Source organism: Rattus rattus, chromosome 11 (genome assembly GCF_011064425.1).
Source record: "Rattus rattus isolate New Zealand chromosome 11, Rrattus_CSIRO_v1, whole genome shotgun sequence".
Lineage (NCBI taxonomy): Eukaryota > Metazoa > Chordata > Mammalia > Rodentia > Muridae > Rattus > Rattus rattus.
This window is the reverse complement of record NC_046164.1, coordinates 22,611,179-22,625,259: the sequence shown is the minus strand read 5'-3', so window position 1 is coordinate 22,625,259 and position 14,081 is coordinate 22,611,179. Positions and strand designations below refer to the sequence as shown.

Sequence of the window (14,081 nt, the reverse complement as noted above, 5' to 3'; positions counted from 1 at the left end):
ACACACACACGCAAATAGAACACCCAGACACATAAAATGTTTGTAAAGCAGTCACTGCCTGCCTCATAGATTAAAAGTATGTCTTTGGCAGGTGGTGGTGGTGCATGCCTTTAATTTCAGAACTCTGTAGGCAGAAGCAGGTAGATCTCTGTGAGTTCAAAGCCAGATTGGTCTACAGAGATAGTTCCAGAACAAATAAGAGACAACACAGAGAAACCCCATCTGAAAAAAACAAAAAACAAAAACAAAACAAAACAAAAAGGTATGTCTTAATACCACCAAAAAAACAAAAACAAAAACAAACAAACAAAAAAACCCTAAATTTCAATCTGTAACAAAAGAAATCACTGAGGTAGTTTGATTAGGTTACTCCCCTTGTTAATAGCTATATATAACTGTAATTGACTCTCAGAAGGGCACTGGAGACCTCAATCCCTTCTATTAATTTTTGACCAAACGATTATTTTCTACTCTTCTAGTCAATGATATAATAATAATAACAATAATAATTTAAAAATCTTATATCCATTTTAAGATAAACCAAAGGAATCAAAGTTTTCTGAAACTTTTGCTACATAGTATAGGCCTCTGCTTACTCCTGCAGCCCTATAAGGACATGCAAAGATCTCACAGCCCTCATCACTAATTTTTCCTTTAGGGGGGTGGGGAATGGATGAGCAGACTCAGGAGGCAGAGGCAGAGGCAGAGGCAGGTGAATCTCCAAGTTAAGGCCAGCTCGTCTACAGAGCAAAAGCTGATCCTCTACAAGAACAAGAGCTCTTAACCACTGAGCCATCTTTCTAGCTACTTTATACTATACTTTCTGTTTATTACATACTACTATTAAGTTAAATATGTAAATTAAGCACATAAGCATTAATAACAAAATAAAATAGTTATAATAATGTATTATAAGAAGTTATTTTTAAATTAGAAAATTTCTAAAAATTTCCATTTGACACTCATAATTTGTGATTGGACACAGGATAAATTACAGGTAGGAGTGCTCGTCTGTGATTAAAAACGTATGGCTGTGCAATTCCTGTGTAACATTTACTGACAACGCAGGCAAAACATCTTGGTATAATTCACAGTATTAATGTGTACAACTGGATTCAATGATACCTTGTTTGCTTGTCATTTGTAAGACCCTAAGTTACACGTCAAAGATTGCCCAAAAATGGAGACAGGAGCAAGCTTTAAAATACTTAGTATAATTATACCACGTACTTGTTTGGTAGTATTAGTAGTAGTCAAACCCAGAACCTTATACATGCTTAGCAAGTGCTTGAACAGCTATACTGGCTAGTCTGGTACTGGGTTGCTCAAACTAACTGGGGTTTCAAATAGCTATATCCCCAGCCAACAAGTATCTAATTCCTAAATTATCTTTATATATCAAGAAGAAATCCTGGGGAACAGTACAAGGCCCCCTGTTCAGCCTGAACATAACAAAAATATAAAAGGAAAATGAAAGCAAAGGGCTGAGGACATGGGCCAGTGGTAAGAAGCAACTGCTGCAAAAGTATCAAGCCCCAAGTCTGAACAGCAGGCACACACAGACACACAGACACACAGACACACAGTCTCTCTCTCAGACACAGGTGGGGTGGTGGCTTTGTTCTCTCCTTCTGCACTAAGATCATAGAAGGATAGTCTGTCCCTACCAAACATACAGACTACCAAATCCTTAGACTCTGGATACTAGTTAACCTCTTAACCTAATTTGTCTTACCTAGGAGAGCTAAAATTGTGATAGGAAATGGGGAAAAAAATTCTTGACACAAACTAATATCAGTTATGAGCATCATTATATTAGTACTGAAAAATGCAATGTGTATAATACTCATTTCTTCCTTTTCTGTTTGGGAAAAAAAAAAACAACCTTATGAACTATCCCAGAGGCTTATTACTTTAGTCTAGGATTTCAGTATCAGAACAGGTAACATAGGGAGAGCCCTTCCCCCAAAACAAAACCCGTGGGGCTCACACCTTTATTCCAAGCATTCAGTTGACAGACGCAGGCAGATCTTTATGATTTCCAGGTCAGTCAAGGCTACATAGTATGACACTGTCTCAAAAAAAAAACAAACAAAAAAAAACAAAACCCACAAGTAACTTTTATTTTCCTGAAGTAATTGTCTTATCCTGTTTATTGCCTCTGTCTGCTAATGTAGCCTAGTTCTGGAAGCTTCTAGTCTTCTTACAACCTTACCAGGCCCCTGAGACTTACTGCTTACGAGATCACCCTTTGCTGCGTTGTCTGCTCTCTGGGCGGCTGCTTCTGGCTCAGACTCCTCAAATTGATCCTCAATCTGACTCCTCTGTCGCCCCGACTTTGTTTGCTCTGCTTAGCCTCAAACTATGTCAGTCTGTCCTGATCTCTGGCTCCTTCTCATTCTCTGGTTTGTTTTGTCTTCGCCTGTGTCTAGCTCGCTCGCTCTTAGATCTGTCTCTGAAAAACTCTTCCAGTAAAACTGCCTCCTCTCCTTTCCTGTTTCTGCACTGTTCTCTTAAGTAGCTCCTTGCTCCTCTTTCATGAGAGCTGGGCATATCCTATCTGTCGATCTTTCTGACTTGTCACTTGGTCTGCCTCTCAACTAGACATCACTTTCAAGCTTGATCGCTTCCTTCAACAAACTAACTTTATCTTCACGGTTTGGGAATAAAGGTGTAAACTAAGGACATGTGGGTCTTGCAGCCAGAGGAATTAAAGGTGTGTGCTAAGGCTAAGCCACGCTGCCATTACAAACAGGTTTTTCAAGTAAACAACACGACCTCAGGGTTCACAATGTGATCCAATATACTGCAACACACATGGACTGACCAGATGGTCAGAGGACAAACCAAACGTATTACCAAACCAAGTCCTACAACTTGATTTTGATCCCTGGGCCCTGAATAGTAGAAATAGAAACAACTCTCTGTTTGTCCTTTAACAAACACCAATGAGTGTATCCAGACAACTTGCATATACAGAGTGTTTTTATATACACAGAAAATAAGCAAAAAAAAAAAAAGTTTTAAGACTCCACTCACATGAAAAGATAAACAAGGCAGAGTATGTACATAAATGAATGAAACAATGCACACACACTAAACCTCGGAAAGGAAGCAAATTCTGACATGTTACAACATGGATGAACAGAAGCAGCAAAATACTATGGGCAGACACCAAGGAGGAAAATGTTGTGTGTGATCTGCCTTATTATACAAGGTATCCAGAACAGTCAAATTCATAGACACTGAAAAAATACAAATAGTTTTGCTGTGCTTTCTTAGGGCGTGGCGGTGAGGAATTGTTTTATTTCAATAGGAACTCCTCTATTAATCTAATTCTAGCTGTTGCAGAGTAGGCTGGCCTGGAACTCAGAGTCACCTCCTTCTGCCTCCCCTGGGTTGAGGTTAAAGGTATGTGCCACCATGACCAGCTAAACGGTGATTTTTCAAAAGCTGAAAGTAATTTAGAATTATTGTTTAATGAACATATATTTCACTTTTGGAAAAAGTGGGGGTAGATGGCATGGATACACAAAATGTCAATTATTTAATAGTGCTGAATAACCCATCTAAAGAAGGCTAACGGGACAGGGATGTAGCTCTCGATCACTTGCCTAGAGTGCAGGAGGCCCTGCATTCAACTCCCAGCATCACTCACACACACACACACACACACACACACACACACACACACACACACACACACACACACACACACACACACACACCTTTAAGAACAAAAATATAGGCAAGGTATACTAATGTAAACCTTTATACCAAGCATTTGGGAGGCACAGACAGATGGATCTTCTGGGATTTGAATTCACTGGAGATACATAGGAATATACAAGCAAGACACAACTGTTAAGACCCTGTCTCAAAAAAAAAAAAAACAGGAGGGGGCGAGCGAGGGGGCAAGTACAGAGTCGGCTCAGAGATTAAAAACATTTAATGGGGCTGGAGAGAAGGCTCAGTGGTTAAGAGCACTGACTGCTCTTCCTGAGGTCCTGAGTTCAAATCCCAGCAACTACATGGTGGCTCACAACCATCTGAAGTGAGGTCTGATGCCCTCTTTTGGTGTGTCTGAAGACATCGACAGTGTACTCACATACATGAAATAAATAAATCTTTAAAAAAAAAAAAGCATTTAATGGAGGGCAGTCAAGATATCTGGAGATTAAAAGCATTGGGTGTTCTTCCTGTGAACGGTTGTTCAATTCCCAGCAACCATATGGCAGCTTATAACTCCAATTCCAGGAGATGACCTCTTCTGGACTCTGTGGTCATTGAATGCACACGGTGCACAGACAAATGTGCAAGCAAAACACTCATTTTTTTTAAAAAACTCATAACCAGCTAGAACTCAAGCTCTAGCAGACCCAACTCCTCTTCAGGTATACACAGTGATACACAACTAAAAATAGAAATTAAAAATAACTAAATAATTAGAAATGAATTGAAATATTAACTAGACATGATGACATGTAGTGAGTTGGACTGGTGCTATTTATATTGATTTTAATACTGGCTCCTCAAGTAGTGATGGCACTACTCAGGTAATGCCATGTGAACTCTCCCCCTCCCCCCATTTTAACTGGTCAATAAAGGGCTAGAGCTTGTGATTGGGCAGTGGAAGGGAAAGGTGTGCCTGAAGGCTTGGGGATTTGGGGGGTGGGGGGAAGATGAGCACAGGTAGAGAGGAGGAAAGGATGGAGAAGAGCAAGCCGAGATGGACCTGAACATTATGGTAGGGAGAAACACAAGTAGCAAGGGTCTTTTGCTGGAGAGTAAGTCAGTATAGTACTAGACTGCCCAATCTAGGCATATGGCTGATAATTAATACATCTGCAGTGTGTGTCTTTTATATGGGCTTAGATGCCTTTAAAGTGAGAAGGCAAAGGCAAGTAGATCCCTGTGAATTCGAGTTCAGCTTGGTCTACATAGTGAGATCCTGGATGGATGGATAGATGGATGGATGGATGGATGGATGGATGGATGGATGGATGGATGGATGGATGGAAAGAAGGAAAGAATGAACTAAAAAAATCTACTCATTTTTAAGTGAAAGCTGAAAAAGGTGTACTGCTGCTCAAAAGAAAACTGGAATTCTAAATAATAAAGACAAAGATTCAAGTGAAAAGCAACACAACGTATACAAAAGTAGGCATCTATCTACAAATAGCAAATAATCTCAGCTGGAAATGAGACCCATGTATGATGAAGAGGATAAAAAAGACAGAGGTAGACAAGAAACTGAGATCCAGCTGTAAGAAGCTGTGGTGCCAGGATAAGAAGTTCTGACACTATTATTAGCAAAGAAAGAAGACCAGCATTTTAAGAACACTTATCAAACAGCACAAGGATTGAGTAGGAGTGACAAAGATGGACAGCTAATCATATGACAGGCAAAGCAAGGAAGTAATCAACTTGAATGATTAAATGCTTATAGATGTAAAGGTTTTAAAAAACTGATCCAGTCAATTAAGTTACATACAATTCTAGAATAACATCTGCTTTCTCAATATTTATCACAGTTGAAGTAATGGCTTCCCCCTTCTACAATGTGGGCTTCCTAAAAGTTGAATGCAGAGAGGCTGGAGAGACGGCTCGTGGTTAAGAACACTGGAGCTCCCGCATGTGCGGCTCACAGACATCAGTGACGAATATAGTCCCCTCCTCTGGTGGTCATGAAGGCAGAGAACTCACAGGAATAAATAAAACTTTTTAAAAACAGAACGTAAGTCTTGCTATTTCTCAGCACATGTCCTTAACGTCTTTGTTTTTATCATAGTTTTTTCTCATTTTTCCCCCCCTTCCCATTCTGGTAGTCATGCAAATAAAACCTGAGGCCTGGCACGTACATGAAAAGTACTCTACCAATGAACTAGCCAATTCCTGGTCCTCAAGTAATCTCTAAATAAATTTAATGTTTATTTAAATAGTATTTATTTAAAGCAAGTGAGAACCTTTCTCTAAATCTGACTACATATCTAATTTCCTGAAGATAATATTTGGACCATTAAGAGATACAAATTATACTCCAATGCATAGCCATCAATGGTTACCTTTAGCAAACTGCTTTTCATTCTAACTTCAGAAGCAAATCTTTGAACCGTGCCTGAAATTTTGTCCATTAAGTTTATTCACATTATTTATTCAGAAAGTTGTAACTTTAATAAGTACTAAAGCACACTAATATTCATATATTATATACATATCCGTATATTAGATGTGTTAAGAAATACAAAATATTTTAAAATTCCATGCACAAAAAACAGGTTTACAATACCTTAGGGGGGTTAAATGGATATGTTTCTGGTATTTTTATCTCTAGTTGATATCTTCCACCTAAGAAAAAAAGGGGGTGGGGGGACAAATTTAAGAATGCTACTCAACTCAATATCTAATATCAAACACACTGAAAAACTGTTTCAAAATATGTATTATTTTGCATTGAGTACTGAGAATATTGAAATCCCAAAATAATCAGTCATGATTTTTTATAAGAAAATTTAAAACGTCACAAAACTTTCATTGTGTATTAGTTTAATAGTAACAGAGCTAAAGACACACAATACATTAACTCTACAAACAACTCATTGTTAAATATTTCATTACTAACTAGTAGCGTAAGGCTCAATGGTCTTGTTTTCTCTAGTTCACTTGGTAAGAGATGCTGACAGAAAACAGAAGGTTAAAAGAGGAAAAGAAAAGGCAAAGAATTACAGGAAAGACAGTACAGAGACATGGGATACGGATACATCAATAACAGAAGGAAAACTCTTAGTCAGTTCTCTCCAACAAGGTCTCTATCTTCCCATTTATCCCCTAAGTGAGGCACTGTGTCAGACAACTGTGATCCCAGTACTTGGACAGTATAGACAAGAGAGAACCAGGAACCCAAGGGCTGCCTTGGTTTCATTCAAAATTCAAGACTGGTTTATGCTACATGAGAAGCCAGATTCAAAAGGAAAAGAACATCAACTTGTATTTCTAAACTAGATGTCAATACTTCATTTAAATTTTCAAAATAACGTCAAAGAACAAAAGAAACAGAACAAGACACAACACTATCCTCTTTCAAGACTTTACAAAGTACTAACTAACAATAATTTGTATTAACAGAAGGTGTTATTCTGTTTGGTTCTGAATGTAAGTTTTAAGTATTATCTGGGTTCCTTTCAAATCTACCTTTCTTCACTGTTTCAAATGTATGCATAACCAGAAGTTAATCAGGCATTTGGGGAGGGAGGCTCTGTTAGGGTTTCACAACGTAAGTATTTAAAATAAACTATAACTCCACGTTTCTACTGTAAAGGAGAGAGTCTTGCAAAAGCACATTCCTACAAAGCTAGCACATGGTATGGGGAGGCTAGAAGATCTCCTGATTGAAAACCCTGCTGAGCTAGAGGGGTCAAGGCCAGCCAGTTTCAAACACTTCGCTCCACTTTCCATCCCCAAATTCTACCTCTAATAAACCTCCCAGTTCTAGATTTCAAAAACCATTAACATGAAATAAAGAGATAGGAAATAAATTGTGCTACTGAAAATCTTACACATGAAACTAAGAGCCTTTTCTATAAATCAAAAAATAAACTAGATGAAAATAAAAAACCTGTCACATTACTGAATGAGTTACTTAAGCTAGGTTTCATTTCAACCATGACAGGTTTCATTTCAACCATGACAGGTTTCATTATGGTAACGTTCCTTCATATGCATGTGCAGAGACATAGTAAGAAATGTGCTATTGGCATTACTATCATCAATATTTAGCTCTGAAAATTGTAAGTAGTGAACCATTATCAGTGTATCAGGGGTCCTTCCAAATTTACCATACCCCACTGTTATGAATGTATGAATTTAGATCTAAATAAATAAATAAATAAACGAACATTTCATCTAGGTTCTTCAAGCAACAACTACCTCCCCTCCCTTACACACCCCAAAGTCTCACTATCTAGCCCAGGGTGGCCTTAAAATTGCAAATCCCCTGCCTCAACTTTCCAAGTGCTAGGATTACAGGAATGCAGTATCATACTCATCCCTCAACAGCTTTCTCCAGAATTATTTATTTTATGTATGTGAGTACACTATGTAACTATCTTCAGACACACCAGAAGAGGGCCTCATCCCATTACAGATGGTTGTGAGCCACCATGTAGTTGCTGGGAACTGAACTCAGGACCTCTGGAAGACAGCCAGTGCTCTTAACCACTGAGCCATCTCCAGCCCCCTCAACAGCTTTCTGATTACAATTCTTTTTTGGTAAAATCCCTGGTCAAATGATACATGGCTTGAACAAGATATCTGAATCACATGGCAATACTGAAGTGTAAAGAAAAGCAGTCAGGGGGTTGGAGATTTAGCTCAGTGGTAGAGCGCTTGCCTAGGAATCACAAGGCCCTGGGTTCAGTCCCCAGCTCCGAAAAAAAAAAAAAAAAAAAAGAAAGAAAAGCAGTCAGAACAAAAGGAAGACAGGTAAGAGTACTTGAGAGAATCTCTAACTATGGAGATGACCATTTATACTAAGAATTATGAATAACAGCTCCAAATACAGACATTTTGTTTATAATGTGTGGAATCATCTTTATTTTTCGGCAGTAACAATGAAGATTTACTAAAAGTGAGAGTAAAACCAGACTACCCTTCACACACGGTAGTGACCCCAGCACACATGTGGGGTAGCCTACATGGCCTTCTTTTCCTCTAAGATTCTTTTCATTTTTCTAAGCAAACTTTAGAGTGGCATCTTTATTATGTCACAAAGTTTTTCCTTCTTAAATGCTTTAAAAAAATTTAGGAGCAGTTTGAGAGTTCAAAGATATTATTTAAACAACTAGACTGTAGAATCCTCAAAATCTGATTTCCACTCCATGCCACATTGGTTTGTCAATTTTCAACAACTCTCAAAAAAAAAAAAAAATCACTGTAAGATTAGTCATGATACACAATGATTTCTAGCTTGGCAATGGATATGAGAAATGCACCACTAACTGATCTCATCTTGCAAACAGAACAGAGCACTGAAGGCAGCTGTCGTTGGTCAATGTCGTCCCAAGAGCCCATGGCCAAACAAGTAGCCCTCATCAATGTACAGCTAAGAGACTTTTTTTTTTAATTTATTTATTATATATAAGTACACTGTAGCTGTCTTCAGACACACCAGAAGAGGGCATCGGATCCCATTACAGATGGGTGTGAGCCACCATGTGGTTGCTGGGAATTGAACTCATGACCTCTGGAAGAGCAGTCGGTGCTCTTAACCACTGAGCCATCTCTCCAGCCCCAGCTAAGAGACTTTTATAAGCATTATACACAACAACCTTCAATATAAAATACTGACCTCTTCAAGAATACGTGTTTTTGGGGTTGGGGATTTAGCTCAGTGGTAGAGCGCTTGCCTAGCAACCGCAAGGCCCTGGGTTCGGTCCCCAGCTCCAAAAAAAAAAAAAAAAAAAAGAATACGTGTTTTTAATTCTATTTGTATTTTCTATTGTTCTGTTTTAGACCAGGTCTTGCTATGTTACCTAGGTTAGCCTTGAATCATTAAACTCATGTAGTCCTTCCATCCCATTCTCCTAAACAGCTAACTTACAGATGTGCCACTCTACACAACTTTAAGAATAGTCTCCCATTACTAAACATTTTACCAACTTTTTTCTCTTATCTTGTTGGGATTGGTAGGGTATTTCAAATACACCCTCTGTAGCTTAAGACATATCTGAGAGTCATGTACCCTCGGATGGCCCGGAATTCATAGCAGTCCTCAGCTTCTTGCTAGGGTTACAAGCAAGAGCCACTATGTCCAGAGAAACAATTGTGAACTTTAACTTCCTCCAAAGAGAATAAAGGAAGTAGACAAGAATTACTGTACTGCCCATTTGAATCTGACAAATTTGAAAGAACTTTTAGGCAAAAAGGAATAAATTAATTCTTTACCACTGGGTTATTTAGAAGAAGGAAGTTGAGAAAACTCCATTTCTCACGTTTATTCTCCTTGAAAATCTAGTCATTTTTAATACAACATAAAATTGCTTTTAAATGATAATATGGATGAATATTTTACAGGTAAGCTTTCTCTATACGTTTAAATTTATACCAAAACCAAAAGCAGGGTGGGGAGATACTGCTCAGTGTGAGAGCTTGCCCAGCACGCTCCTACTCCTGTGTTCTACATTCAACAGACCTAACTCACCTCCCAATGTCAGCAAGAAATGAAAGGGTAAATAAATACACAAGCACCAACAACAGTAGCATAACCCAGCGAGCCCTCATTCACCTGTGTTTATTAGGACGGATACGTAAGTTTATGACATAAATAATACTTTTCTTCAGTATAGCTTTAACAGTTTAACGATTAAAAACAGGTGTTAATAATCTACTCTTCAAGCACATGCCTCAAATCTTATAAAAACAAATGAGCCTTATTTTTAAATGTTGCATAAATAAGCACTTACATAACTTGTTTCTAGCAAAAATTAAATGTTTTATCTTAACTACTCTAAGAAAAATTATCCAATGTTTAGAAGTTCATACAGCACTGCGAAAAAGGTAACAAACATTCTACCCAGTGAGCTTAAGAGGGTACCTATATATAAGTTTGCTGAAAAAGCTCTAGAATAATAATAATTCTTGCAATTTAAAAATGTCTGAACAAGGGCTGGAGAGATGGCTCAGTAGTTAAGAACAATGACTGGTATTCCAGAGGTCCTGAGTTCAAATCCCAGTAACCACATGGTGGCTTACAACCAGCTGTAATGAGATCTGATGCCCTCTTCTGCTGTATCTGAAGACAGCTACAGTGTATATAATAAATAAATAAATCTTTAAAAAAAAAAGTCTGAACAATCTGAAAAAGCAACTCAGGAACAATTATAGGATTGGGGTGTGGCTCAGTTTATAACTGCTTGGAAATGTACACAAGACCTTGACCTTGAATTGGATCCTCTGCACTACGAAGGAAGGAAGGAAGGAAGGAAGGAAGGAAGGAAGGAAGGGGGAGGGAAAGGGAAAGAGAGAGAGGAAGGAGGGAAAAGAGAGAGAGAAAGCAAGAAAGAGAGAGAAGAAGAGAGAGAGAAAGAAAGAAAGGAAGGAGAAGAAAGGAAGGAAAGAAGGAAGGAGGGAGGGAAAGAGAGGAAGGAAGGAAGGAAGGAAGGAAGGAAGGAAGGAAGGAAAGAAGGAAGGAAGGAAAGAAAGATGACAGACAGATAGACAGACAGACAGACACAATTACAATACCTGCCATTAAAGAAGCTAGGAGATCAAAACACTATTTGCTACTAACACACTTAATTTTTATAAGATAATAAAGACCTTCTCCACTAAAAGATGTCAAAAGAACTAAATGAGCCAGGTATGGTGGTACATGCCTTTAATCTCAGTACCTGGAACAGTCAGATCTGTCTGAATTAAAGGACAGCCTTGTCTACTTAGTGAGTTCTGGGATATCCAGGGCTACACAGTGAGATTCTGCCTATTAAAAAAACAAAACCATGAGCTGGAGAGATGGCTCAGCTGTTAAGAGTGTTGGCTGCTCTTCCAGAGGTCCTGAGTTCAATTCCCAGCATTCACATGGTGGCTCACAACCATCTGTAATGGGATTTAGTACCCTCTTCTGGTGTGTCTGAATCTGGTGCTACAGTGTACTCATATGCATAAAATAAATAAATATTAAAATATATATTAAAAAAACAAAAATTCACATAAGAACATGTACAACAATGAAATACTTAGCAATATAAATTGGTGCCCTGAGGATATGGGCTGTGGCTGTGAGCCCACCCAATGAAAAATGGAAGCAGGAGGAGCAGGAGCTCAGGACAAGCCTTAGCCACAGCAGCCAGTCAGAGGACAGCGTAGGCCTCAAACATTCAGAGCAGAGGGGAACGAGTAGAGGTAATCAGAGTGATGAAAGCCAGGTAAAAGTGCCTCCCACCTGTAATCCCAACACTGCAAACTGAAGCAGGGGGATTGCTGAGAGTATGAGGTCAGCTCAAGCTACAAAGAAAAACCCTGTTTCAAAAACCAACAAAATAGAATTTTTGATGATAATCTAATGATACTCTAGGATTTTTTAAGGTTTTGAATGAAAACAAAAATTGACAAGAATATTGAGTTTTCTGAACTTCACTACAGATTAGAGAGAGAGAGCACTTGACTTAAAATAACCATAAGCACCATTTTTAACATTTCATGAATCCTCATTTAAACAAAAGTTATTTTAAAAAAGTTATTAAAAGCATAGGCTTTGAAGTATGTCACAGGTAGTCCAAACCCCATGTTCAACTTAGGTGTTTGACCTTAGTTAAATTCTCTAAGTTCAAGCGTGTCGATTAAACAGGGGTTATTATACTTACCTTGTAAGATTAGGTAAAACCTGAATGAGAAAATACATGTAGTGCTCTTACAAGGAAGTGCTACTACATATGGCTATATGCTCTCTATTAAACCAATAGTAATAGTCATTATGTAATATGCAAAAGCCATGGTTGCCCTTCATGACCCAAGTCTGCAATATATTCTCTAATGAAGATTTGTCTAAGAAATACAAATACTAGTTTCTTCCTTTATCCAAATACTTAAATTCCAGGTCCTAAAGTAAAGAGCTAAAATTATAAATATAGAAAAATCAACAAAGCTATTTCCTTTTTTGTATGTTTTAAAATAATCACTCAAAATGGTTTTAAATAAGGAAAATTGACTATTTAGGCAACAAACTATATAAATATGTGACTAAATGAAATAGGAAATAATAGGGAGGGGAAACTTTAAAAGCAAAACCAACACCTTATTAATCAAATGCTAAGACAAGGTTTATTAACCATATCAAGGGTATCTGAGTATATCAAGGCTTAACATTCTATATTGTTATGCTATAAAATGTGGTTATTTTAAACAACAGAATTGGTAACAAGATAAAGAAGCTTTACAATATAGTAGAATAAGACATATGTAATGTTAAATTCTAGCCTATAAAACCTGTAACTTAGCTGTGGTAAATGTATTTAAGAAAATATTTTTAAATCGGCTAAAACACAGTAAGAAAAACCAGTCCAGTCAAGTGTCAAAATTTATCATTTTAAAACCTTCAGTAGGCCCTAACGCAGTAAAATCACCTTCCGTGAATTTTATCGACAGATGCTCAGGATTACTCTGGCTCAGTGTCTCAGACAAGCTCTAATAAGAACAATATTTTGATACAGAAAAAAGTACTTGCCTTCATACGGTGTGTCTGGAGGTCCTGCTATTTCTCCTCTTAATTCTGTAAAATTCTCATCTACAAGATCTACTTTAATTTGATTTTTGCTCGTCTTAAAAATAAACAGAAAATAAATGTTAGTTATACCAGCAAGAAGAAAGCCTATTTTAAAATATTACCTATTAAAAATTAAAAACCCATTCTCATGTTTGATTATCTACTTTAGGAAAACAAGTCTATGTTTTTCTAAAGCCTAAAAAAGTTTTAAATAAAATATTAATTTCATATTTATAATAAAATAGTACCAATTTGAACAAGAGTGCAATTGTGTTTTGAACTCAGAAGAATTTTATTAGAGACAAATTATTTTCTGTTGGTCAATTCAATGCATGCTTATTAACTGCTAAGATGCTATTTCTACACTGTCTCTGCCCAGTCGCCAGAAAATTTATGGTTAGTAAAGCCATTTAGGCCATAAGCTCCCATTTGAGTTAATCATAACAACTCTGGATATTTAACTGATTTACTGTAGCACCCACTGCAATGATAAACAGTCTAGGCATAGCATTCCTTTCCACGGTTAAATCCCCCCCCCGAGAATCTTCTGATGCTCTATTTACTTTTCAGATTTATTTACTTCAGTGACAACTACCTTCTAACTAAAACAAACCAAATTTAAATTTACCTGTATCTACTTATTTTGCAATTAATGCTTCTCAAAGCATTTATCATAACCGTGTGAAAGGCTATCCTCAAGAGTCATGGTGATCTTAAATAACTCAGAAAACCACCCAGTGTGACTCACATTAGCATTCTCCTGCTGACAGACATGCCTCTCCTGTTATCTTATTGGTCATACTGAGCACTCTGAACACTCCTA

General features: G+C 37.5%; 1 protein-coding gene across 2 annotated transcripts in view; it reads right to left on the bottom strand.

Annotated features, from left to right (window-relative positions):
• Window positions 1-14,081, bottom strand: part of Ube2k (ubiquitin conjugating enzyme E2 K) — a 57,868-nt gene that overhangs the window by 18,183 nt on the left and 25,604 nt on the right. Inside the window, exons 2-3 of one of the 2 annotated variants that reach the window (XM_032917004.1) lie at window positions 13,220-13,313; window positions 6,290-6,348 (exon numbers count right to left, since the gene is read on the bottom strand). In XM_032917004.1, coding sequence (XP_032772895.1) covers window positions 6,290-6,348; window positions 13,220-13,313 — 153 coding nt within the window. The remainder of the gene's footprint in view (window positions 1-6,289; window positions 6,349-13,219; window positions 13,314-14,081) is intronic. The other variant, XM_032917005.1, reaches the window with a different exon arrangement.